At 40.5% G+C, this 25,183-nt stretch overlaps 1 protein-coding gene across 2 annotated transcripts in view; it reads right to left on the bottom strand.

Moving 5' to 3' along the window:
- Window positions 1–651: 651 nt before the first annotated feature.
- LOC115792185 (transmembrane protein 164-like) overlaps window positions 652–25,183 on the bottom strand; it is a 76,360-nt gene continuing 51,828 nt past the window's right edge. For both annotated transcript variants that reach the window (XM_030746621.1, XM_030746622.1), the window contains 25 exons: window positions 24,733–24,827; window positions 24,491–24,610; window positions 22,407–22,582; window positions 22,206–22,267; window positions 21,954–22,086; window positions 21,627–21,685; window positions 21,353–21,458; window positions 21,021–21,128; window positions 20,649–20,825; window positions 20,309–20,412; window positions 20,078–20,222; window positions 18,820–18,930; window positions 18,596–18,679; window positions 18,343–18,456; window positions 18,072–18,227; window positions 13,772–13,869; window positions 13,253–13,382; window positions 12,934–13,104; window positions 12,721–12,840; window positions 12,528–12,605; window positions 11,813–11,914; window positions 11,501–11,668; window positions 11,133–11,258; window positions 10,227–10,343; window positions 652–1,206 (listed from right to left, as the gene is read on the bottom strand). In XM_030746621.1, the coding sequence (XP_030602481.1) occupies window positions 1,000–1,206; window positions 10,227–10,343; window positions 11,133–11,258; window positions 11,501–11,668; window positions 11,813–11,914; window positions 12,528–12,605; window positions 12,721–12,840; window positions 12,934–13,104; window positions 13,253–13,382; window positions 13,772–13,869; window positions 18,072–18,227; window positions 18,343–18,456; window positions 18,596–18,679; window positions 18,820–18,930; window positions 20,078–20,222; window positions 20,309–20,412; window positions 20,649–20,825; window positions 21,021–21,128; window positions 21,353–21,458; window positions 21,627–21,685; window positions 21,954–22,086; window positions 22,206–22,267; window positions 22,407–22,582; window positions 24,491–24,610; window positions 24,733–24,827 (3,067 nt within the window). In that variant the 3' untranslated portion in view covers window positions 652–999. The remainder of the gene's footprint in view (window positions 1,207–10,226; window positions 10,344–11,132; window positions 11,259–11,500; window positions 11,669–11,812; window positions 11,915–12,527; window positions 12,606–12,720; window positions 12,841–12,933; window positions 13,105–13,252; window positions 13,383–13,771; window positions 13,870–18,071; window positions 18,228–18,342; window positions 18,457–18,595; window positions 18,680–18,819; window positions 18,931–20,077; window positions 20,223–20,308; window positions 20,413–20,648; window positions 20,826–21,020; window positions 21,129–21,352; window positions 21,459–21,626; window positions 21,686–21,953; window positions 22,087–22,205; window positions 22,268–22,406; window positions 22,583–24,490; window positions 24,611–24,732; window positions 24,828–25,183) is intronic.

The following is a 25,183-nucleotide window of genomic DNA, read 5'->3' as shown; positions in this document are numbered from 1 at the left end:
AAGTTTTATGGATCTTTAACGTATCAGTTTTTGTAGTTATTGAATAGCAAATGAAGTACCAATCAGGTTCTAGTGAAAAAGCACCAATCAATCTCTAATGAATGTGCACATACAATAACTTTATAGATTTAACCATGTTATTAATGTTATTTAAAGATTGTAGACCACACGAGAAGACTGGATCAACTGTGTCAAACAATACTTCAGAGGGAATTAGAAACTGAAGGCTCGGGCTTGATGAACCCGTATAAACACAAAGGTTCACAATGAAAAAGCAAAGGTGGAAACCCGCCTCAAGACTCAGCATCCTGATTACTGCTTATTCCACCTGAGAATGATTTGGAACAACAAATAAGTACTAACATAATCAGTACTTGTACTGCTCAGTCAGGACATAATGTACGCTTCCCCAAAGTACACACTGACCAGGATTTGAATACTGATTTCCTGCTGAAATTTTATTTTTCATTCACAGTTTACACTACATTAACCTACATATCAATGAAAGTGAGTCAGAAGTTACACATTAATACTAGCATAGCGATTCAAATAAATTATCTTCCAACTATAATGCTTAGACTTTGCATTCAGACAAAGAGGAAGCAACGCAATTTGCTTTAACAGCCCCCCCGCATACAAAACAAAACAAGATTTGAGTGTAAGACTTTATTCAGCTCCGACACTAAAAGCACAGTAAATAAATGACTAAAATTTGCTCCCCAAGAAGATGTGTGTGCATGTGTAGTGACAACCAATTTAATATATTAGAGAAGTTAATTTATTATCATTTGGGGGGATCTCAAATGACAAACCTAAGTTGTACAGACTTGATCATTTCATTGTGAATCTGTGATATTCAGTCCTTTAAGTCACCTCTAGTGAAAACTGAAGTTTCAAAATCAACAGCTACTTTCAGGTAACAGGTTAGTCATATTAAAAAAAAAAAAAAAGACTTAAACTAACAATCAACTAAGAACCTATTTACAGCTAATGTCCAGATTAGGACTCCTCTCTGATTGGAGTGCATCCTGAGAAAAAACTGTTCTGAAAACTCGTCAGGAGTCGTTTCTTCTTCTTCAGTAAGCTGACCGTTGTTCTGTCCTCTTCATTGTCCTCCTCCTGCTGCTCTTCCTCTGCAAAGATCGGTTTCCTGACCAACTTCAAGTCTGCGGTGGTGTGTCCCATGTCTCCGATTTCCTTTAACACCTGAAATGGTACACAAGAACAATACTGTTAGCTACTTTCTGTTACATCCTATGCAAGACACATGGTTGTGTGAAAAACAAAGAACACAACTTTTATGTATCAGTGCATTGAAATTACTTAAATACAACCTCAGATGAACACACGCCTTGTTACACCTGGTCATTATTGAGCAAAAACTAAGGAAAAAGGCAGACGGTGTTTGTGAAAAGCTAAATCCACCCCATGATTCAACAGTCTGTAGAACCACCTTTCATTTTCTGTGACTTCAGTCTTTCACATCACAAAGGAACTTTTGGGCCACTCTTTACAGCGTTGCTTCAGTTTGTTGACGTTTGCAGGCATTTGTTTTTGCACAGCTCTCTTAAGGTTCCACCGCAGCATTTTAATCAGGTTGAAACTGCAATACTGCAGCACCTTGATTCTTTTCTTTTTCAGCCATTCTGTTGTAGATTTGCTGCTGTGCTTGGGATCACGACACAGTTTCACCCAAGCGTTAGCTGTCAGACAGATGGCCTCATTTCTGACTTATACTTTGGTACACAGAGGAGTTCATTGTCGACTCAGTGATTGCAAAGTGCCCGGGTCCTGTGGCTGCAAAACAAGCCCAAATCATCATTCTTCCGCCGCCGGGCTTATCAGTTGGTATGAGGCTACTGTGCTAATATGCTGTTCAGTTTTCTCCAAACCTGTGCATCATGGCCAAACATCTCTATTTGGTCTCCTCTTTCCAAAGGAAATTGTTCCAGAAGTCTTTGTGGTTTGGGCAATTATGCTGTGCTGCCATGTTCATTTTAAAGAGAAGACGCTTTCTCGTGGCCAGAGTTTCATGCAAGCCATACTTGTTCAGTACTTAAAAAAAAAAAAAAGTCTGACATGTAGCTCTTGAGTTTTTTGCAGTTTCTCTGAGTATTTTACAGTCTGACCTTGAGGTGACTGTAAGCGCCATTTATATTTGAGTCATGATTTGTGGAAGTAACAATTTTGATGCACACTCTTAATTTTATGTTTGAGAATGTTTGTGTCATTTCAGTTCATTTTGAAGGTTTCTCCAGGAAGTTGAACTTTATTTTGAAAGTTTTTTGGTGAAAATAAATAAAGAAGCGGACGGTGGAGCGACACGATGGTTTTACCGTCTTCGTCGTTGTTGCTGATGAACCGACGCGTTAAAACAGTTGCCAGTCCGTCCCGAGTGTGGTTATTTTAAGTATAAAATTACACCAGAACGAGAAGAACTGAGATAGCCACTACATCAAGTAAAACCATCAGGCTTCAGAGAGAGACAACTGCATCACCATGAGATCGCACAAGCTGAACAAGACTGAATACGACACAGCAGATAAGTCTTAAGAGTTGTGTCTATGAAGAAGACATAAAGGAATAAGCCTCTGCAAATGTTCTGGACTGTGATGCGCTGCGAGCTACGGTACGAGGTGTGCCAGAATTGAAGGAAATTATGATACTCAGCTTCTAATAAAATAAGACAACGAGTTTGTTTTGGTCCTAAGAAGATGACATTTACTACGAAAGCCTGCGCTTTGTGTCATAGGCCATTTCTACGAATACTTGTTGAACTGGAAGCTGCGTAAAAGAAGTTAAGATGGCGGACGAAAACATGAGCAATTCCAGGTACAGAGCACGGAGCTGCAGCAGCGAGGCTGGCCACAAGAGGGCACAAAAGTACACCCAAAAGGGTCGGGAAGAACGGCTGGGCAGGCACGTAAACACAAGAAGGTCCAAGCTGTCACAATTAACTTTGAAAATGAATAAAATTAATGGACTAATGAAAGATAATGAGAGTCTTGAGATTGTTGATGAACAGTTAAATGAACTCTCAAAACTACACGTCGAGTTTATACGTGCAAACGATGATGTACAGATGCTGTTGCCAGAAGATGAAAAGGGGGCGGACCAAACATTTTGGTTCAAACCAAAGAAAGAACAGTTTAGCAATTTCATAACTCAAGTTGAAAAATGGATTACTGCGACGAGGCAGCAGCATCAAGAAGATGTGAGCCCAGATGATAGTGTGTCAGTGACCGATACACCAGCCAACGAGAAATCTGGTCTCAGTGCAGCAAGAAGCGCAGTCAGTAGCGGCACATCACGATCATCCAGAGTCTCATCCATATCATCTGTGCGGCGGAAAGAAGAAGCTGAGCGTGCTGGTCTTCTCGCACGTGCAGCATCCCTGAAGCAGCGACAAGCTTTAGACATTGAAGAATGCAAGTTGAAGGCAAAGAAGGAGCAGCTTGATATCGAGACAGCTATTGCTGCTTCAACAGCCAAGATAAAGGTGTTAGAAGCTTGTGAATATGATAACTGCAAAAATGATGTATATGATTGTGCGGCTGCTGATGAAGAATTATCAGGTATTCACCAGTTAAGCATTCAAGAGCCAAAGGTATATCGTGAACCTAATGAGCAGTCAAAGGGAAATGATCATTATGTAAAACAAAATGATAATATACACCAAACTGATGTCAGTGGTGTTCCAGTCAACTTATGTGAGGTGATGTTGAAACAAAATGACATTACTGAGATGTTAGTCAAACAGCATAGACTGTCACATTTGCCCCAAAGAGATGTTTCAATCTTTAGTGGTGATCCACTTGAGTTCATATCGTTTGCAAGAGCCTTTGACCATAACATTCATGATAAAACTGATAGTGACAGTGACAGGTTGTATTACCTTGAACAGTTTACCAGAGGTGAACCCAGAGACTTGGTAAGAAGTTGTCAACACATGAATCCCCAACAAGGTTATAGTGAGGCGAGGAAGTTGCTATCATATCATTATGGTAACGAACTGAGAATTGCAACTGCCTACATGACTCAAGCATTCAACTGGCCACAGATCAAACCAGATGATGGTAAGGCACTTCATAGTTACTCTCTGTTTCTCACTAGCTGTAATAATGCGATGCAGGACATTAATCAACTGCAGGAAATGGATAATCCCACTAATCTAAGAGTAATGGTATCTAAGTTGCCATATAAAATGAGAGACATGTGGAGAATCTGTGCATTTGACATTCAGGAAGCCAGTGGAAGGAGAGCAAAGTTTTCGAATCTGGTTAGTTTCGTGAACAGACAAGCAAGAATAGCTGCAGATCCTATGTTTGGTGACATTAAGGATGCTGAAGATAAAGCAAAGTCGTATCCAAATGCGAGAATGACTAGAGCATCCAGACCAAAGGGAAGCACATTTGCCACGAGTGTTTCACAAGTTGCAAATGAAAGTAGCAAAAACCTTTCTTGTCAAAGTAGTAGTGCCTTTCAGAAGCCGTGCATGTACTGCGAAAAACAGCATACATTGGCAGATTGTCAAAGGGTCAGAAACCAGCCTTATAAAGAAAGGCTAGAGTTCCTTAGAGTAAACGGGCTGTGTTTCGCATGTTTGACACAAGGTCATTTGAGCAAGGACTGTAAGAAGAGAGCATCATGTGAGCACTGCTCCAAAAGACATCCAAGCATGCTTCATTGCACTAGGGAAGAGGACAGTAAGGTAAATGAGTGTGCTCAGAGAAGCATTTCTGATAGCCCCACGACAAGTGATGCAACACACGTTTCAAGCAGAATTTGTGGCGCCACCGGGGCCGGAAGAAACATTCATGTTTTAGCAATCGTTCCCGTGTGCATCAAGTTAAAGAAAGGCAACAAGATAATAGAAACTTATGCATTCATGGACAATGGGAGCCAAGCCACATTCTGCTCAGAGAAGCTGATGAGACAGCTTGACATAGAGGGTAAGAAAACAAAAATCCTGCTCCGCACCATGGGACAGGAAAAATTGGAGATAAGCTACCAGATTTCAGGCTTAGAAGTGTGTGGTTTGAATGAGAACATTTACATTGACTTACCTGACATTTACACTCATTCAGACATTCCTGTGTCTAGAGAGAACATTCCTACACAGGAGGACTTAAAGAAGTGGCCACACCTCCAGCAAATCCAGTTGCCACACGTAGATGCAGACATTGGCCTTTTGATAGGATGTGATGTGCATAAGGCTATGGAACCCTGGGAGGTCATTCATAGTCAGGATGATGGGCCATACGCTGTTCGAACTGTGCTAGGTTGGGTTATCAATGGTCCTCTCAAGAGAGGTCATTGCTCTGCTCCCTTTGACAGAGAGCTCAGTGTATCAGTGAATCGCATCTCTGTGACAAACGTTGAAAATCTGTTGATGCAACAGTTCAACTATGACTTTCCAGAGAAAGCTTGTGAAGAAAAACAGGAACTGTCACGAGAAGACATTCAGTTTTTGGACTCTGTTAATGAAACAGTCAAAATGGTTGATGGGCATTATAGCATAGGTCTCCCATTGAGAAACAAAGCCATTAAAATGCCAAACAACCGCAATGTGGTAATGCAGAGAGCAGAAAATCTGAAAAGAAAACTTGTCAGAAACAAAGAGTTCCACAAAGAGTATCAGAGCTTTATGTATGACTTACTGAGCAAAGGCTATGCCATTGAGGCACCACAGGAAAGGTCTCTGTCTGAAAATGAGCAAGTGTGGTATTTACCACACCATGGAGTGTACCACCCCCAAAAGGGAAAACTCCGTGTAGTTTTTGACTGTGCAGCATCTTATCGAGGCAAGTCACTAAATGGAGAACTTTTGCAAGGCCCAGATTTAACAAACTCCTTAATTGGAGTACTGACACGATTCAGATGTGAACACATTGCTTTAATGTCAGACATAGAGGCTATGTATCACCAGGTACGAGTGCCACCTGAAGACAGCAATCTTTTGCGGTTTTTCTGGTGGCCAAATGGTAACTTGAATGAACCTCTACAAGAATACAAAATGGCAGTGCACTTGTTTGGGGCAACGTCCTCTCCCAGCTGTGCCAACTTTGCACTGAAGAAGGCAGCTGAAGACGCAAAAGATAAGGTGCCTGCAGCAGCAGTTAATGCTGTTCTGAACAATTTTTACGTAGATGATTGTCTTCTTTCAGTTTCTGATGAAACCAAAGCATGTGACATGGTTAGGGACTTAACGGCACTGTGTAAAAGTGGAGGATTTCGTTTGACAAAGTGGATGAGTAACAGCAGAGTTGTTCTCGCTTCCATTCCCGAAGCAGAAAGAGCAAAAGAGATTAAAGACTTGGATCTGAGTAATGACACATTACCTGATGAGAGAGTACTTGGAATAAACTGGAGCACAGAGTCAGATGTGTTCAAGATTAGAATGAATGAAAGGCAGATGAAACATACAAGGCGTGGCATCCTTTCATTTGTAAGTGCAATATATGATCCTTTGGGATTTTTGTCTCCTGCCATCTTACCAGCCAAAATAATTCTGCAAGAATTGTGTGGCAGGAAACTCTCTTGGGATGAGGAGATCCCGTCAGAGCTAGCTCAAAGGTCACGAGTATGGCAGTCTGGTCTTGCAAAACTTCATGGTTTCACTGTAGACAGGTGTCTGAAACCTACTGGATTTGGAGCAGTCAAGTCAGCACAGCTGCATCATTTTGCTGATGCCAGTGAGAAAGGTTATGGAGTTGTCACTTACATGCGCATGACAAATAAAAAAGGGGCAATTCACTGCTCATTTATCATTGGCAAGTCCAGAGTGTCTCCTCTAAAACAAACAACGATTCCAAGGCTTGAATTGACAGCAGCTGCAGTAGCTGTGAAAATGGACAGGCTCATGAGAAAGGAGTTGCAAATGCTGTCAGAAGAATCTGTGTTTTGGTCTGACAGTACCACTGTGCTAAAGTACATTTCCAGTGATAATGTCAGGTTTAAGACATTTGTAGCAAATAGAGTGTCTTTTATTAGAGACAATACAAGGACAAGTCAATGGATGTACGTGAACTCTGATCTAAATCCCGCTGATCACGCTTCAAGAGGGATGAGCGCAGACACTTTTACAAAGTGTCTTGACTGGATTGCTGGGCCAGAGTTTTTAGCAAAGGACCAGGAAAACTGGCCGATTTCACCGGATATTAGAGAAATACAAAAGAATGATGTTGAGGTTAAAGAAGTAATGAGTGTACAATTTACAGAGGTGCATGTGAGCCCACTAAACAAGCTCATCTGGCACTATTCCGATTGGCACCGTCTAAAAAAGGCAGTTTCCTGGATGGTGATATTTAAGCAGCTACTCAGCAAGCTGAGCACGCATCGGAAGCTGCTCATGTCACAACCAAATGACTGTGAAAATAGTAAGAAAAAGGCTGAAAAAGTTGCGAATCAAATGCAGCAGTTTAGATCAGGTATCAAGGTATCGCCACTCACTGTTACGGACGTTGCAGTAGGAGAATCTGTGATCATTAAGTGTTGTCAAGGTCAGAGCTTCCGTGATGAACTTGCAACTCTTCAGAAAGGTGATAACCTTAGAAGGAGTAGTCACATTGCAAAGCTTGATCCTTTTATCCAGGATGGGATTTTAAGGGTTGGAGGAAGACTGCATAAAGCTGAATTACCAACAGATGCTAAACATCCAGTGATTCTTCCTAAAGGTCATCACATTTCTGATTTAATTCTGAGACACATTCACCAAGAAACCGGTCATGGTGGAAGGAATTACACCTTATCCAGCCTGAGAGAAAGGTTTTGGATTCCACAGGCAAACTCAGCAATCAGAAAGATACTGTCAAAATGTGTTACATGCAAGAAGACATTTGCAAAACCTGGTGAACAAAGGATGGCAAATTTGCCACAAGATCGTTTGATGCCTGATAAACCTCCTTTTACCAATGTTGGCATAGACTATTTCGGACCTTTTGAGGTCAAGTGTGGGCGTAGCAGAGTTAAAAGATATGGTGTATTGTTTACATGTCTTACTGTTAGAGCTATACACATAGAAGTTGCCCATTCACTTGAGACTGATTCCTGTATAAATGCATTTAGGAGATTTGTAGCTAGGAGAGGCCAGGTATCTGTCATGAGATCAGATAATGGCACTAACCTGGTGGGTGCGGAAAAAGAGATGCGTGAAGCAATTAAAGCATGGAACCACTCAAAAATCTCAGCAATGCTGATTCAGAAAGGTGTTACCTGGATATTTAATCCTCCAGCAGGGTCACATTTTGGAGGAATCTGGGAAAGGCAAATACGTTCAGTGAGGAGAGTTCTCAACCAGATGCTGAAACAGCAACCTCTTGACGATGAACATTTGCAGACACTGTTATGTGAAGTTGAGGCGGTTGTCAATGGTAGACCAATAACAAGAGTGTCAAACGATCCCAATGATTTAGAGGCACTTACACCCAACCACCTACTTCCTCTAAAAGGGCAACCAATATTGCCACCTGGTTTGTTCCAGAAGGAGGACTTGTATGCCAAGAAAAGATGGAGACAAGTGCAGTACCTGTCTGAAATCTTTTGGAAGCGCTGGATCAAAGAATACTTGCCACTTCTGCAAGAAAGACAGAAATGGTTAGTGACCAGGAGAAATCTGGAACCAGGAGATGTTGTTCTCATAGTTGATGACACTGCTCCAAGGAGCTCCTGGCTACTGGGAAAGGTTGAGAGAACTATTCCTGACTCAAAGGGATTTGTCAGACGTGTGTTTGTCAAGACCAAAACCAGTGTTTTGGAGAGGCCAATAGATAAGTTGTGTTTGTTGCTTGAAATGGATGAGAAAGTTTGAAATTTTATGTTATGTGTTGGAGATTTGGGTTTAAGGCACAAGATTTATGTCTCACAGGATTCCACTTTAAATGAATGACTTTTGAGTTTAAGATTAAATGACGCTTTAATGTGATAATGTGTAATTGTTGGCCCAGCAGTAACAATTAGGGGCCGGAATGTAAGCGCCATTTATATTTGAGTCATGATTTGTGGAAGTAACAATTTTGATGCACACTCTTAATTTTATGTTTGAGAATGTTTGTGTCATTTCAGTTCATTTTGAAGGTTTCTCCAGGAAGTTGAACTTTATTTTGAAAGTTTTTTGGTGAAAATAAATAAAGAAGCGGACGGTGGAGCGACACGATGGTTTTACCGTCTTCGTCGTTGTTGCTGATGAACCGACGCGTTAAAACAGTTGCCAGTCCGTCCCGAGTGTGGTTATTTTAAGTATAAAATTACACCAGAACGAGAAGAACTGAGATAGCCACTACAGTGACCTTGAGGCATTTAATGTTTTCCACTTGAGAATAATCTTTCTCACTGTAGACTGATGGATAACCCTTCCCAGATTGATGGGCAACAACAATTACTTCTCTAAAAACATCCTCCTTTGCAGCGTGTAAACACACCTGAATGCAGTAAGGGTGGACTTAATGTTTTTCACAAACTGCTTCTGCATTTTAACTTTAACAATCACAAAGTGCAGTATCTCATGTGTTGTTCATCTGTGGCTGTATTTCATCATTTCAGAACTTGCCAAGGATCAGATGATTTTTCTTCCCCATAATGTCCTGATACTTAAAACCTTAGGCCCCGTTTACACGACAATGTTTCCAGTGGAAACTGGGTCGTTTTGATGTGTTTTGGCCTCCTGTTTCCACGGATACGTTTCAGAAATGATCTCCATTTACAAGGAAACGCCGGAAACGATGTAGTTCCCATTGCCAGGCCACAAGTTGGCTGTGTTTTTTGTTTTATTGCATAGCTTGTTTATGTAACCTGCACATGTGTGGAGGGACTCAGTGGGATGCGTGGCAAAGATCTGTTCATTATTTACAGAATGGCCAATGTGAGAACCATTGTGTGGACTAAAGACAAGGTTGGATTGCTGCTGTATTCAACACCAAATTATAAAACTGCAAAAACACAGGAAAATATTGACTGGGAATTGTGCCACTCGAAGTACACAGATATTTAAGTTAAGTTCAAAAGACTGAGCAGCACAAGAAGCACTCGTGAGTCCGCCATTGCGATTGTTTTTCATCTACTAGTGCATGCACGGAAAACTGTGGCGTGCAACCATAGTGTGCATGTCTGAGTGCCCCCGTTTCCAAAAAGCATCGTTTTCACTGTTCTCGTGTAAACGGGAGGCCGAAATGCTCCATACTCCACATTTGTACAAAGTCTTCTGCATGCCAATCATCCCTTGAGCTTACCTTCTTTGTAGGAGTGCAAGATGGCGGCTTGAAGAACGTGATGTCACCTGGGCTGACGGATATGGGGTCCTGAAGAGACACAGAGTCTCGAGAAGCACTTTCTGTCGAACTTGCATCCTGAAATGATTAAACAGTCCCAAACTGAGAACAATGCCCATTGTTCTCTGGATTGTCAGAGAAATCCAAGTCTTCTATAAGACAGTCAGTGAAAGTCAAATCTGACTGAACAGAAACACATCTGTGTCTTCTTTTCAGTTCTTACATTTTAAATAATTTTCATTATGCAGGTTGGAATAAAACCTGAAGAATTAAAAAAAATACACATATATACACACCAGAAAATAAGCTGACAAAACCCCACAGGGCTTCAGTTTAACTCACTGATGTTTTGAGGACATCGAGCCAGATTTCAGGGTCTGACTCATTAAACACCAAACTCTTTGTGCTGCAATAAATGAGTAAAAACTAGAGCCCTGCAGCACGCGAGCTGATATTCTTTTCCTTGGGTTAGCGGCTGGTGTAAGGTGCTAATTTATTAAAGAACCTTTTACTTCTGATGAGTTTCAACTGCACAGCTTAGTAAATAATAATATCTCCCTAAAGTTCAACATACAACATATCCACAGACTGGTTATCAAAAGTTCATGTACAGTGAGACTGCTGTGAAATTTGATTATTAAATACTCCTACCCAAGAACTAAGAGAGCCTAGATTGCTTCTGCAGCTGTTAATCTGTATGAAAGTCTTGCATCCACACCAGCAAGCTATTTCTAATTAAAAAAGTAAACAAGCCTCAATTATGGTTTAAAAAAAAAGAAAAAGAAAAGGAAAGGAAAGGTGGTTCTGTTTTAAACCCCAAATTTGCACAGTTCTCTACAGACAGCTGAAGATTGTCAGGAAATTTACCTCAGCAGGCACCTGGTTATCCATATTTCGGCATTTCTCGTGATCACACTGGCAGTTCTCCCCACATGTCATCTTCCCTTTGCGACATCTGCACTGCTTGTTGCTGCAGCGACCTTTACACGTACACTAAAGAAAGAAACCAGGTTCATAAGCATTCTATCCTGATGCAAATGTTCAGTGTTTCACTTTTCTACTTCGGTCTGAAACTTGTGACATTTGAATGAAATGAGATGCTGATTTAATAAGCTGGACATGATTTTTTTCCTACTCTTTTTGACCTATCAGAGATCACCACGAGCAGTTTCTTTAAGCTTAATGAGTTCAATAAAAAAAACAAAACAACAACAAACTCCTCCTCCCCGTCTTACCCCAGTTTGTTTCGGTTTCTTCGAGGTTTTGCGTCCCCTCTCGTGTTTCTCAGGTCGCCACTCTTCTGCTTCCTTCTCGCTCTCGTCCTCACTGGGTGACATCAGCTCCTCGATGTCGATGGCCTTATTCAGCTGCGCTTTAGCTGTAGTGAAGCGCCTTGGTTTCGGCTATAAAGAAAAGACAATGCTATGTTTAAATAATCAAAAATGCCTTCGTTCAGTCTAAAGACTGGCATTCTCACCAACTATAGAATATCTACTACAATTAAACTTAAAACCGAAGCTACTTGAAGTATATCTGCAAAAACGTACCTTTGGAGGAACGTACTCAAATGAGTCATCTGGGCTGTTTTCGTTGTTGACTATAGGCAGAAGGATTTTCTTCCCACTTGCCAAGTGGAGCAACGAGAGTTTCTGAAAAAACAAAGGGGGGGGGGGGGGGGGGGGGGGGGGGTGTTCAGATTAATCATACATCTTAAGCAGCACTTCACATTTTTTACTTTTCACTAGTCAAACCTGCAGTGTGGAACTTTTGCTTTTTGTCCATTACAGGACTTCCCTCATCAGTAACACTCAGTAACCAGATTGTAAAGACTACTATAATGCATAACAGGTACAGATGGTGCATATGGGCATAATCAGGATTGCATGAATTTGTTGAGGAAGGGCTTGAAAAATGAATGTGCAGAGTGCTGTACTCAACTGTATAGTATTATAATGTGTGTGTGTTATACAGTGTATCACAAAAGTGAGTACACCCCTCACATGTCTGCAGATATTTAAGTATATCTTTTCATGGGACAACACTGACAAAATGACACTTTGACACAATGAAAAGTAGTAATGAAAAGTAGTCTGTGTGCAGACTATATTATATATATATATATATATATATATATATATATATATATATATACACACACACACACACACATACACAGATAGATTGTATAGTATATGGTATTGTATACAAATGTCATAAAAGAAGACAGCAATAACATGACACTGGATAAAGCTGTACAGTTACCTGTCTGTACTGTTCATTCTGCTCCACCAGTTTCTGGTTCTGCTCGCTTAATTCTCGTAGCTTTTCAAGTTCTTCCTCCTATAACATTATTACAAAATAAGTTCTGGACACAATTCTGCATCAATTATCCTAAAATGTAGAGAGCCAAAGGTTAATTAAACCACAAACATGACTAAAATCAGTGGAGACAAACCTGAACTTTGAGGCGCTGTAGAAGCTGCTCCTCCTTTGAACTGTCCTTGTCATTTTGGTTTGTTGCATCAGAATCTCCACCAATAGGTTTGTTCTGGAGCTGGTTAAGGAGGTAAAGGACCTGTAGAATGAAGGAAGAAAGGTAAATGTATAGAGCTGCGTAAATATGTGTAAATCTAAAAAAAAGGTGCAAACTGGTCCATGAACGCAGCACCTTTTCCTGATGCCTCTGCTCGAGTTCCACCATCTGCTGCTGGTGCTCCATGTCCATGGTGGACATGACATTTCTCTCTTCAGCCAGCATCTTCCTTAAATCTTGTGCATTTCCTCTTTCTTGTTTCAACTCGCTCTCCAGCTTGGCACTGGCTGTTTTTGCAGACACCAGCTAAAAACAAAATGAAGGAATATTCGAAGAGTTTTGGAAAACAAAACAAACACTGCTAAATGACTGAACCATTAACTAATTTAACTGTACTCATGGAATAAATTAATACATTAGCATCTGATTTTTTTTTTTTTCTTTCCCTTTTTACCTCTGACATCAGGACCTTAAGGGCACACTTGGCCTCAGTTATACTCGTGATGGTGTCTATGCGTTGCTTAAAACGCCCCTCACTGTCTGCGGCGAGAACTTTCTGCTGTAGATCGGCTATCTGGGCGTTCCTGTGAAGACACAAATTACTCTGCAGATCTTATAAAACCGTTACTCCACCGTTTAAGTACAAAACAAACCAGGACAGTGTTTTAGTAGAAATAAAACAAGCCTGTGCATGGTTTCACTAGCTGACATAGACTGAAGATTTTTCAAATGCAGCACCTGCATTTACACCAACCGCAAGCATATTGCTTGATGCTCCATTGTGCTCCTTACAAGAATAAAAATTAAAACAGAAAGAACGTTTGGCCACAACTGCTCTTGAGTATGTGATGGTTCGTTCTGGAAAAATAGACTTCAGAAATCAGTGGGTGGCGCTGATGTAGGCGTGTTCATCTTTTATACCATCGTGTTGGGCAAACTGGCTGTCTGGTTAAATCGTTTTTTTCTTACTCACCTGAGGCCGATTTCTGTCTCCAGATTTTCCACCTGTTTGGTCAGAGGTGTTTCCAGCATCCCCTGGCTCTCCAGCTCAGAAATGATCAGCGTCCTTCGCTGCGAGGAAAGACGGCACACAGTTAATGATCTCAGTATTTCCCTGGGCCCCATTTCAGGAAGCAGGTTCAACAAACTAAGATCGGCAACTCTGACTTGATAGGCTGCTAACTCTGATCAGCCTATCAACTCTATGTTCACGCTGAGCTAATCACGTGCATGAGTAGACAAAGAAAGCCATCATCAAACCAGGATTCACCATGGCAATGTGTAAATAACAACTGGAACCTCCATTTTAATCCAGTGGACTAAATCATATATCGTAAACAGGAGAACAGAATCATTTTAATCCGCCTGGGCCCCTCTGTCATCATCAGAAACCGTATAAAAGCTTGATATAATCTGTGTTAGCCCTGTGACAGGCTGCTGACCTGTCCAGGGTGTGCCCTGCCTCTCGCCCTATGACAGCTGGGATAGCCTCCAGCCTCTAGCTACGCAGATAGCAATATACTCTGTGGCAGATCTGCACTCAAGTCCGATTTTTATTAGCCTAAATAAACTGTTTTTGCAACATTTAACTTTTTGAATAAAGTTCAGTAAAGATTTAATGTATTGATGGGCTGTAACAACTTCATTTTTGTAGAGGATTCCATTATTTCTACCATTACTGGTGAAACAGCTTTACAAATTTACAGAAAAACTCTGCTTTAATGTTCCCTGATCCTTTTGCAATTTGATCCAATATCAACCTTCACTCATAGGTGACGGCTCTTTTAAGCCTCTTTTCACACTATTGGTCGTTTTCAATTACAATTGAGCCCTGCTTCAATGTGGGAAGGGTCATTATCAAAGGTGGCCACCAGTGTTAATTTTGTTGACAAAATATTTTCGTCATAGTTTTCGTCGATGAACCTTTTTTTTCATGACGATAACTAAATAAAAACTACCTAAAAAACGATAACAAAATTAATTGACACTTTCGTCAACGAATGAAAACGAGACGAAAATGCTTGGCGGGGACGAAATCCAATCAGAACTTATTTAATTTTGTGACAGGGCGGGACAAGTTAGGAAAACATCCAATCAAACGCACAGTTGCGCAAATTTGCTCTAAACCCTGGAAGACCAAACTAGCCTGTGATTTGTTTTTTCTTCGTTGCGTAAACAACGTCAGCAGGGAGAAAGAGAAGAGCCGATGTATGGACACATTTGTCCTTTGATGCCGTGACAAACAAAACGATGTGTAAACCATGTGGGGCGACTATCTCGGGAAAAAAACATGACAAATCTTAAATGACATCTGCAAACCAGTCACCCAGATCTCCATGCAAAGGTAAGCATTTTAATGTCATGCAGGGTAAAGTGTTTTTCCCAGTTTAGCGTTTGTGTTTAGAGAAAATCTCCACACCGCGGTGGATTAGCCTTTCCTAATCTTAGTCCTGAACACTGCCCTGTACCTTTCAGAGCGGGTCCTGCTGTAAAACGCTCGTATTATCTCAGTAAGGTGGTGTTAATGATCAGGTGTGTGGGAAGCAGGTGAAACGCTAATGTTAATATTATTAATAATATTCCATAACTTTTAAAAAATGTTTAATTTTGTGTAAGTGTGTATAATGACTAATTCAAGGGAACTGAAGAAAAAGCATTTACATTTTACACTCTTTATATTTTAGTCGACTAAATCGACTGTAGATTTAGTTGACTATATTCTTATGATAATTTCATCGACTAAAACTAGACTAAAACTAAAACTATTCAGACGACTAAATTATGACTAAAACTAAATTACATTTTCGTTAAAAGACTATGACTAAAACTAAATCAAAATTTGCTGTCAAAACTAACATTGGTGGCCACAAAGTCCCATGATGTCATTTGTATGTGACACAAACGATTAGTCCATCTAGCTCTCTCTGGATTCTGTTGTCAGCCACCAGGCACAAAAACATGTGCAGCATTTCCCTCGCTGCCACGTTTCAAAAACGGAAGGTTTGATTCTTGTGAAAGAGTCGCTCTCGTGATTCATCTAGTGACGTCACTCTCTGGTCATTCTGTGGTATGCAGTCTGTTGATGTCACATGGGACGAGCTGGGAACTGATCAGATCTGAACTGGATCCAGGTCAGAATCCATTATCTTATCTGTTCTGGATAAGTCCAGTGCAGACCCAGTTTGCTGATCTGTTATAGAGCCCATGATATCTTTGGGCAGACCCAGAAGGAGTTATTATACAGTAATTCAATTTTCATGCCATAAACTCAACCTTTACTGATGCCAACTGCATGTTTTCTTTCAAGGTATACCCACATTAGATACAGCATTGAGGACTTGGAAAAGTAGTACTAGAGACATTTTGAGAAAATGGATATAATTTGGCACTGTGGTGTTATCAAATATCTGCAGAAAAAGGGGTTGCTACATTAGGGGATGATGCTCCAGCTTTATCAACTGTGCAAAAGTGGGCAGCTGAATTCAAGCGGGGTAGGGAGAGCCTTGAGGATGACCCAAGGTCCGAACATCCTGCCACAGCTACCACCCAAGAAAACATTGACCGTGTTCACCATGTGGTGATGGATGACAGATGTTTAGCTGTTAATCACCCAAGATGAATGTTGGGTTCACCACTTTGAGCCAGAGACCAAACGGCAGTCCATACAGTGGAAACACCCGTCTTCTATTCCACTAAAGAAGGCCACGGTGGTGTCATCGGCAGGGAAGGTGATGGTCTCAGTCTTCTGGGATGCAAAGGGCATTGTGTTCATTGACTACATTCAAAAAGGCCATACTCTCAGTGAAGAATACTATGCCAACTTGCTGAGGCAGGTGCGAAAGTCAAAATGGTCTGGAAAACTGACAAAGGGGGTCCTGTTTCACCAAGACAAAGCTCCTGCACACAAGTCCCTGGCTGCTGTGCGCGACTGTGGCTTTGAGCTGGTTGATAACCCTCCATATTCTCCTCATTTGGCACAATCCAACTATTTTCTGTTCCCCAACATGAAAAAACACTTGGCTGAGAAGCAGTAAAATGGTAAATAGACTAGTTCTTATATAGTACTTTTCTACTCTCACTGAGCACTCAAAGTGCTTATACAACACTCATTCATCCATTCACACCCATTCATACAAGCACTTCCATATGAAACTAAGCTACGTGCTTACTGTCTAACATTTACACACATTCATACTGGGGTTCAGTATCTTGCCCAAGGATACTTTGGCATGCAGCCCAGAATCGAACTGCCAACCTTTTGATTAGCAGGTGACCGTGACGGCATTTGGTCAAGTTTGATCATTGCATGGTGGTCAGCCAAAGAACTTTCAATCCACCCTCATAGATTTGTTTTATTTTTATAACTGTGTGCCCCTTGAAACATGGCTTTATGCAAATTGTGAGGGGTCAAAGGCTAATAGGCAGAGTTAGCAACTTCAGGTTATAGACAGTTGATCCTGCCTTTTGTCTCACTCTTCTCTTCCTGTCTTTGCATCTGTCCCTGTCTCTTTGTCTCTCTTTCCTTTCCTTCTTTACTTTTCTTCTCTATTTGTGTATTCTTGTCTTAGGTCTGTTACTGTCTGTGTCCTGGTCTCTGTGTTTCGTGTAACCAATATGTCTAACAGCCTGAATTGAATTCTGCTCATCCCAGTGATTTTTTTGGAACCTTTGGTTTTAACTGTATTTTATACAGGACTGAATCCACTTCATTACAGTCAAAAAGAAACTCGGGGACCCCTAAAATCAAAACCCAACATGAGCAACAGTAACATACAGTAAGTTTTTCCAGTGTAAGGAAACTGGCAGACACCTGACAAATATCTTACTGTCTAGTTAGGAAGATGGAGGCCAAAGAGTTTATTCTGAGCTGATAATAAATCCACATAATTGCTGCTTCAGTTCTTGTATATTAACAACTGATTGCTTACAAAAAGGCTCCTGTTACTTGCAAAAATTAAACTTATGTCCCGTGATTTAACTGTGATTTCAGTGTCTGCAAAAATATAAATTTCTGCAAATTAATTCCCCCTACTGTGACCTTTGATAGCAACTTTATGAATGTGGAAGGAGAGGCAGGAGAGGAGAGGAAAGCTCGAGTGTGTTGAAGAAAACCTGCCAATGAGGAGGTAAAGTTCACAGAGTCTTTTATCCCAATAAATTAACTCTCTTTCAGAATTGTTAGCAAAAACTGCCACCTGAAATAGGGCCCTGCTGCTGTGCTGCATGCCTCATTTAGTGGATAAATGGTTAATTGTACGGATGCGTCACCTCACCCTGATTTTGGGAGCCGGCCGCTCCCCAGCCTCTAACTGCTGTTTGAGGTGGTTGACCTCCTGAGCCAAAACCTTCCTGTCCTCCAGCAGATCATTGAGATGGCGTCTGGCCTCCTCTGTGCTAACCATCACCTCCACTTCGTTGAGAAGCCATGTCTGATGACATAAAAGTAAAAGGTTTCATACTGTCAAACTCTTAGCTTGAATATTTCTAATGCAAAGGCACATTTCAAAATATTTGTGACCATTTCTCAAGAACCATGCTTTTAACCTTCACTCTTGCAGCTGCTCCCTCCATGCATCTGTTCTGGGAATCTTTGCGTTTCTCTGTTACTTCGCTTCTCTTCTGTAGAGCATCTTTTAATCTCTTGTTTGCAGCTGCAGCCTTCAAGACAGAAACAAAGCTCCCCATAAGCAGCTGCAAAACTTTTCCAGGATCCTTGAACCCCATTAAACGACACCCTCACAGATTTCATGGACGCTAATAAAACAGAAAAAACTGCAACAGTAACCAAAGGGCGCACCTCTTCGGTTTTACGACGCAAGACGTTGGCTTGTTTCTGAAAATCCCTCTCGAGCTTAAGCAACTCGTACTGGCGTTTACGATCCTGTGAAAAATACAAAACAAACTGTACGCTTAAAGAAACAAGAACATACAGAATGAACTGGTTTTTAGCAAGAAAAAGATTTTACAAGAGTGTGGCACAAGTGAAGTCATCCCTCTTAGTAAGAGTTTATCTCCACATACCTTCTCCTTCAGCTGCAGTACCTCCCTGTCCTTCTTGTTCTTCCACTGTCTGAATTTTTCGGAGTCCTCTCTCATCTGCCGCATTAGCTGCGTACGCTGGGTCTTCATAGCCTGTGGGAACACACTGCATCTGTAGCTACTCATGCTTTTAAGAAAAGCCACACTCATTACACCATTACATCTAATATTATTGAGGTGGCTCGTTGATCCAAGAATAGACTACTCAGTTCTATGCGGGCATCATTATGACTAACATGTTTAGGCTGTCATCACATTGTCTTAGTTTCTGAAAATGAAAATGTTCTGAAGTCTAGGCTCATTAGTTGTTTTAATGAAACCTCTGCCAGGGCTGTTCAACAACAGTAAAAATCATAACTGTCCCATAGGAGCAGGTGTTTTTGACCATGAAGCTGATCTCCTGAAGGCGACTGCAGGAAGTCTGCAAGTGCAGACAGCGGCAACAGAGGCCCAGGAAGCAGCAGGCTCTCGTGTTTCAGGAGAACTGAGTGATCTGCAGACAAAGTCAGCTCCAGGCGAAAATTAATGATCCTTCCAAAGGTTCACATCTTGTGATCTCACTACTATTTTAGCTTCCTCTAGATAGGTCTTATTGAACAAAGGCTCTCTTTCTGTCATCCTAGCTGAAGCTGACTAAACTGAGTGAGTGAGATTTTATAGAGGGCAAAAGTAAAGCGTTCTGCTGTAAATAAAAATAAGAAGAAATACTTGTTTTCCCAGGGAACAGACCAAAAAAGAAAATAAATACAATATCAAGACTGGGAGAGCTCGGAAAGGTTATTAAAAAAAATAAATTATAGTAAATAAGGAGCTCAAATACAATAAAGTGAAGAACTGAATAAATCAAAATCTAAATATGATAGAACAGTGAGCTTAAATCTGCAATAAATGCAGGTACTGCATAAAGGGCAGCTGTATGTTAGATTAGGAAGACAAGATAACAAGCTCTGTGATGAAAATGAATCCAATGCTTTAAAAAAAACAAAAACAAAATCTCAACTGTCTTGTTTTCATAATTGCTGAAAGTCATTAAAAATAAAATTGACTAAATCGCTGAGCCCTACTCCTGCTTAGTGTTAGACTAAGCAGCTTAACTGTGGTCTATATCACACCTCCCAACTGTGATGCTATCAATGTTTTTGTAAGCATGTCCTAAAATCCAATTCTAACATCAGTTACACAATACCACCACAAAAATATTTCACACGCATCTCATCATTAAAGGAAAATAAATGGTTACCTGTATTTCCTCCATGAGCTTGCTAACTTTCTGAACAGATGACTCTTTGAGTTTCAACAGTTTGGACTGCTCGAGAAGCTTTTTCTTCATGTCTACCAGCTGACCCTCAAGCTCCTGCAGTCTCTTCCTCCGTTGCTCGCTGAGCCTAGACGAGTAAGGTGGATGTCATGTCAGGTACAAGATCTGGCATGTACATTACTAAAGACACCAAAACAAAAAAGGTTTTCCTACTTAGCCTGGTTGGTGTCTTTCTTTGCAGACTGAAGAGCCAAAATGAGCTCCTCTTTCTCTTTCTGCAGTGAATCCACAGCCGAATGTAGAGTTTGTACATTTTTCTAGAAGACAGCACGTGCAAAGGATTAAAATGAGTCTACCACTTCATGTCATATTGAAATATGGCTTACATTCATTTGCATTACACTGAGATCTGCATATGCTACAAGCATCTTAGAACTTGCAGAGATTTCCACATGAATAAAGTTTCAAGATGCTAATTTAACTAATTTAAACATTCAATAATAATTCTCTTAAACTTGTCTACTAAAATGAGATGTGATTTTGTAATGTTTACCTGGTGCTCTGACTGCATTGGCTCCAGCTGGCTGTCATTCTGGCACATTTTCTTTACAAACGCTTCCTTCAGACTTAATACTTTGTTGAGCTCAATCAGTTCCTTGGAGAGCTGGGCTTGTCGCAACGCATGGTGGGCTGTAAAGGCCTCTGGGGAGTCCTTTAGGGCAGTGGCATCCTATTTGAAATGCATTAGAGGTGGAAAACATCTAAATTTACATCTGGCTCAGACAGTCTTCATTCAGTTACAGTGGGTCAGAGAAATGTGCTGCTTCAGTACTCACTGAAAAAAAATACTCAATTTCTTTTTTCCATTAAAAAGAAAAACTCTTCAAAGTGTATGTTCATTAGGAGAACAAAACGGAAAACATACGGATAGAGATGCCTCTGGTGAACTCTTACTGCCATTCCCAGACACCTCAGGTATATCCTCTCCTGCAGCTATTGCATCAATGGAGGCGGCGATGCCCGCACTCTCATTCTGGCAAATCAAACAAACAGTAAACCATGAAACTCAGGAACATTCAAATTTAACAGTAGAAAAATGGAACTATTGTAAAATAAAGTTTAAAAACACTGCAGCACAGGAAGACATCAGGCAAATGTCTCTATAAAAAGGGTCATTCTACATGCAGTGCGAATTTACTACATTATTACTATACTTGGTTTCTTGTATTGGATTCTAAACTGAGATGACTTGCATACTTTGAGCTCCAAGATGATGTTTTGCAGGTTCTTCATCACTTCAACATTCTCCTTTAGCTCCTGGTCCTCCAGCGTTTTCATCACTTTCTCCAGGTCGACAGTACATCTGGAAAATATTGTACATCGATAACAGATTCGTGGACAACAAGCTGAAACCCTGAACCAAACTAAATCATAACGTTTTAGTAAGAACAGATTTCAGTGTAGCTACTGTTAAAGCTTTCTGAGACCCATTTTAAAGCTCTGCTGGCTTTTTTTGCTTTTGCAAACTCACGCTGCATGGTGCCGCAGTTGCTCCAGTTTGCTTTGCAGTTTCTCATTTGCTTGCTCTGTCTACAAAATAAGGCAAATGTAGTGTATTAAAAAAGTGACAATGCAAAACAGTAAAAATGCAAGAGAGGGAGAAAATAAAGGTAAAAAGATTAACTGCAGACTATAAGTTATTTTTAACAGTTTGTTTTTGTTAATGCCAAATTCAATCATTTTGTGTTTTGAGCACAAATGAACATATTTTCCTCAGCAGTAATAGTTTCCTCTCTCTAAAGACATCAACAATGTCTTCAAAAAGAGGATTATTAGATGCTGCTATAGCCTGGCTCACCATAATGATCTTCTCAAACATGAGGGCCGTCTGTCCAGCTGCCTCGCTCAGCTCTCTGCTCAGTTTGTTGTTCTCATCCTGCAGAGCACGGTTCTTTTCTAGTAGCTTAGTCACATTCTCTGCACTCTCTGACCTGTAACAGGGGAAACCAGTAACTATTACAGCCTTTTGCTGTGTGGGTAATATTTATGCTGGATACATTTATTTAATGACCTCTTCAGACCCTGATTTATTGAGAATGTTTTGTCTCACCCAGAGAGCACCGGAGCAACTCCTCCACGTGCATGAAGTAACATCACCTGCAGCTCTTGAACCTACACGTGTACCATTGAAAACATTTGGAATATGTTTTAATCTTTTTCCTTAACATATGCAATGCATAAAATTGTTCCAACTTAAACCAGTAACTGACAAACCTTAACACTATCAATTTGAGATCTGATAATGACAAACCTGTTGTTTCAGACGGGTCAACTCTGCAGCTCTGGGGTCGATATTGACTATTGGTTTGTTTTTAATCTTCCGAGCTCTGTCAGCATATCGCAGTGTGTTAATAGTTTCCTCCATGTTAGAGTCTGCAGGACTGACGCAAGCAATCATCAACGTGTGGCTGTTGCCTCCCAAAGAATCTGAGGACAAACACACATGTACATATAGATCAGTTTTCAGGGGGACAATTTAGAGTTGTTCCTGGCGACTAATTTCTTAGTCAACTAAACAAGGAGGAAAAAAATTAGGCTAACTGACTAGTCTAAAACTAAGAAACACTCATATAAAGTTAGATTTTAGGACTCTTTAATGGACAATGTCAAAAACTGTCTAAACAAAGGCATTTGAAACCATTAATTGCGTTCTTCAATAATGAATCGCACTTTAGATGCTGCTTAACAGTGCAGCACCGCGCATTGTGAATTATGAACACTGCTTATTATACTCCAAACAGACAACAAAGGGGAAAAAAAAAAACACACTTAAAAGAAATTGATGTTAACTAAGAAAACACGTTACTGCAAACGATGTTTACGCATTATTAAAATATGAGAAAATAATACCCAAAAAAACAAATAAATTGCATTATGAACGATCCATTTTCTTCCGCTTATCCGGGGGCCAGGTCGAGGGGCCGCAGCCTGAGCAGTGAAGCCCAAACCTCCCTCTCTCCCAGCCTGCTGGGTCTACGACGTCGCCTATGTAAGTGGTCGATGTTGCTGCGTTTATGCATGTCCGGGTGCATTGCGTGTCTCAATTTCCTTTCAAGCGTGTCCCGGTGTTTTACATGCGGTGCAGGCTGACAGAAACATAAAATGCTGGGACTTTTTTCCCCTACTGGCTCCTACTCTTTGCTGTGATCGGTTTTTATTTTAAGGTGCAAACACATTTGTCCGTCTCTTTTAGACCTAATAAAAGTATCACGCCAACAGTAAGAGCGTTAAGGCATTTTTCTATAATGATGTCAGGGTCCCAGCTCTATCTGGTGGCAGATCCCTGTGTAACATTTAGGACAAACATTTACAGCACCAGGCATCAATTAAAATCTTAACAATTAGACTAACTAGTACATCTGGCACCAACAAACAACAGCAACGATTAGTCCCCTAGTACAATTATTTTGGAATTAAGTTCTATAATTCAGCTGTTGCAGCTTCAAACACCTGCAGCCTTTGATCTCTCTCTTAAATAAAGACCTACATTTAATGCAAATCTTGCTCAACAAGCATGAAAGTGTGTCAGTTTTTTATTGTAATGGAAATGAAACAAGCTCATACTGCAAGAATCTTTCCTACCAAAGAAATGCTTTTGGGCTGCACCTAAGTGTCTGTGTCTGCCTTAAGTGGAAGTGTTTCTATCTGACAACAGATAGATCTTATGCTCTTCTCAGCCACACAGTTCTGTCTGGGAGTAGGGCAGCCTCATCCACATGCTGTTCAAACCTTCTGTTTGTAAGGTCCAGCCACTCAGAAGAAAGCTGGTGTAAAGGGAGGTGACCTCAAAGAGAGGGGACCTTAAAAGTCTAATTTTAGACAATGTAAGAATTGAGGGGTTACACCAAAGTGTAAACAAAGATAAATAAGAATGATTTTAATCTGAATCATCTACTCCAGCAGAGTCTAATAATAATTTTTTAAAGGTATTAAAAGGTAAAGGTAAGGTTTGCTAGAGACTGAAACAAACAGAAAACACTAGAAACTGTCAGCACCCATCCAGCTTTACTCTAAAATGAATGTTTGCAATGCATGTTTATTCTTACCATTTGTTCAAGTTAAATTAATTTAAATGCATTTTCAGCAAATCTTAATTATGAGGTAAAATGATTTTTATGAAGTCTTATTTCATGCAAGCTTGCTTCAAAAGCAACATGTAAAAAGCAAATAAAACTACCAACCCTTAGAAATATCTAGCCCTCTAAAAACCTAAAAAAACCCTGAATATGGAATCAAATCTGACTTGCTGAATTTAAAAGTCCTCACAGTGAGAATGTATCCGTGTCTGACCTACTGACCACCACGTAACCTCTGAACACCTCGATCAAAGCTTACCTTGCAGCAGGCGGGTGAGCTTAGAGTCTCTGTAAGGAACAAAGCTGTTTTTCTTGCTTTCATCCCCCAAGGCGCTGATCACATTCCCCAAAGACAAAAGGCCACGATTGATGCTGATACCTACACATAAAAACGAACCACATGACAACAAAAGAGCTGTTATTAAAGACAGAAATGAAATGCAATATGCAACCCTGAACAGCAGCACATGTCACTGAATACTCAAAACTGATGCTGGTTACCTTCCTTTAAACGATCTCCTTCTGCTTTGGTTTTCTTTTGTCTCTCCGAGCCAGCCAGATCCACAAGGTGCAACTTTGAAACAACTGAATCCACCCTGAAACAAAGGATTGCACAAATGTAGCTAATGTTTTGGAAATGCTGCTTTGTGTGTGTTACAGAATGGGGCCATGCACAAACACACTAACCCAGTTTTAGGGGAAAAAGATTATGGTAGCTTACAAACGCAATAGAGAGACAGACTGAAATTCTGGGTCCTCTGTTTAAAATAACAATTCAGCATGAAGAAAACAAAAATTTTAACACAAGTGAATAAATGTCACACCATCATGTTATCTTTGAACATTTAGCCAACACAAAATCCAAATGCTAGAAATATCCTATACTGTTATTGTTAATGCCATCTTATTTGCCAATAGGCTGATAGATTGATGCATCCCTAAAAAGCAGTTT

This window comes from Archocentrus centrarchus, chromosome 14 (genome assembly GCF_007364275.1).
Source record: "Archocentrus centrarchus isolate MPI-CPG fArcCen1 chromosome 14, fArcCen1, whole genome shotgun sequence".
NCBI classification, from domain to species: domain Eukaryota; kingdom Metazoa; phylum Chordata; class Actinopteri; order Cichliformes; family Cichlidae; genus Archocentrus; species Archocentrus centrarchus.
The sequence above is the reverse complement of the archived record's forward strand: the minus strand, read 5'-3'. Positions and strand labels throughout refer to the sequence as shown.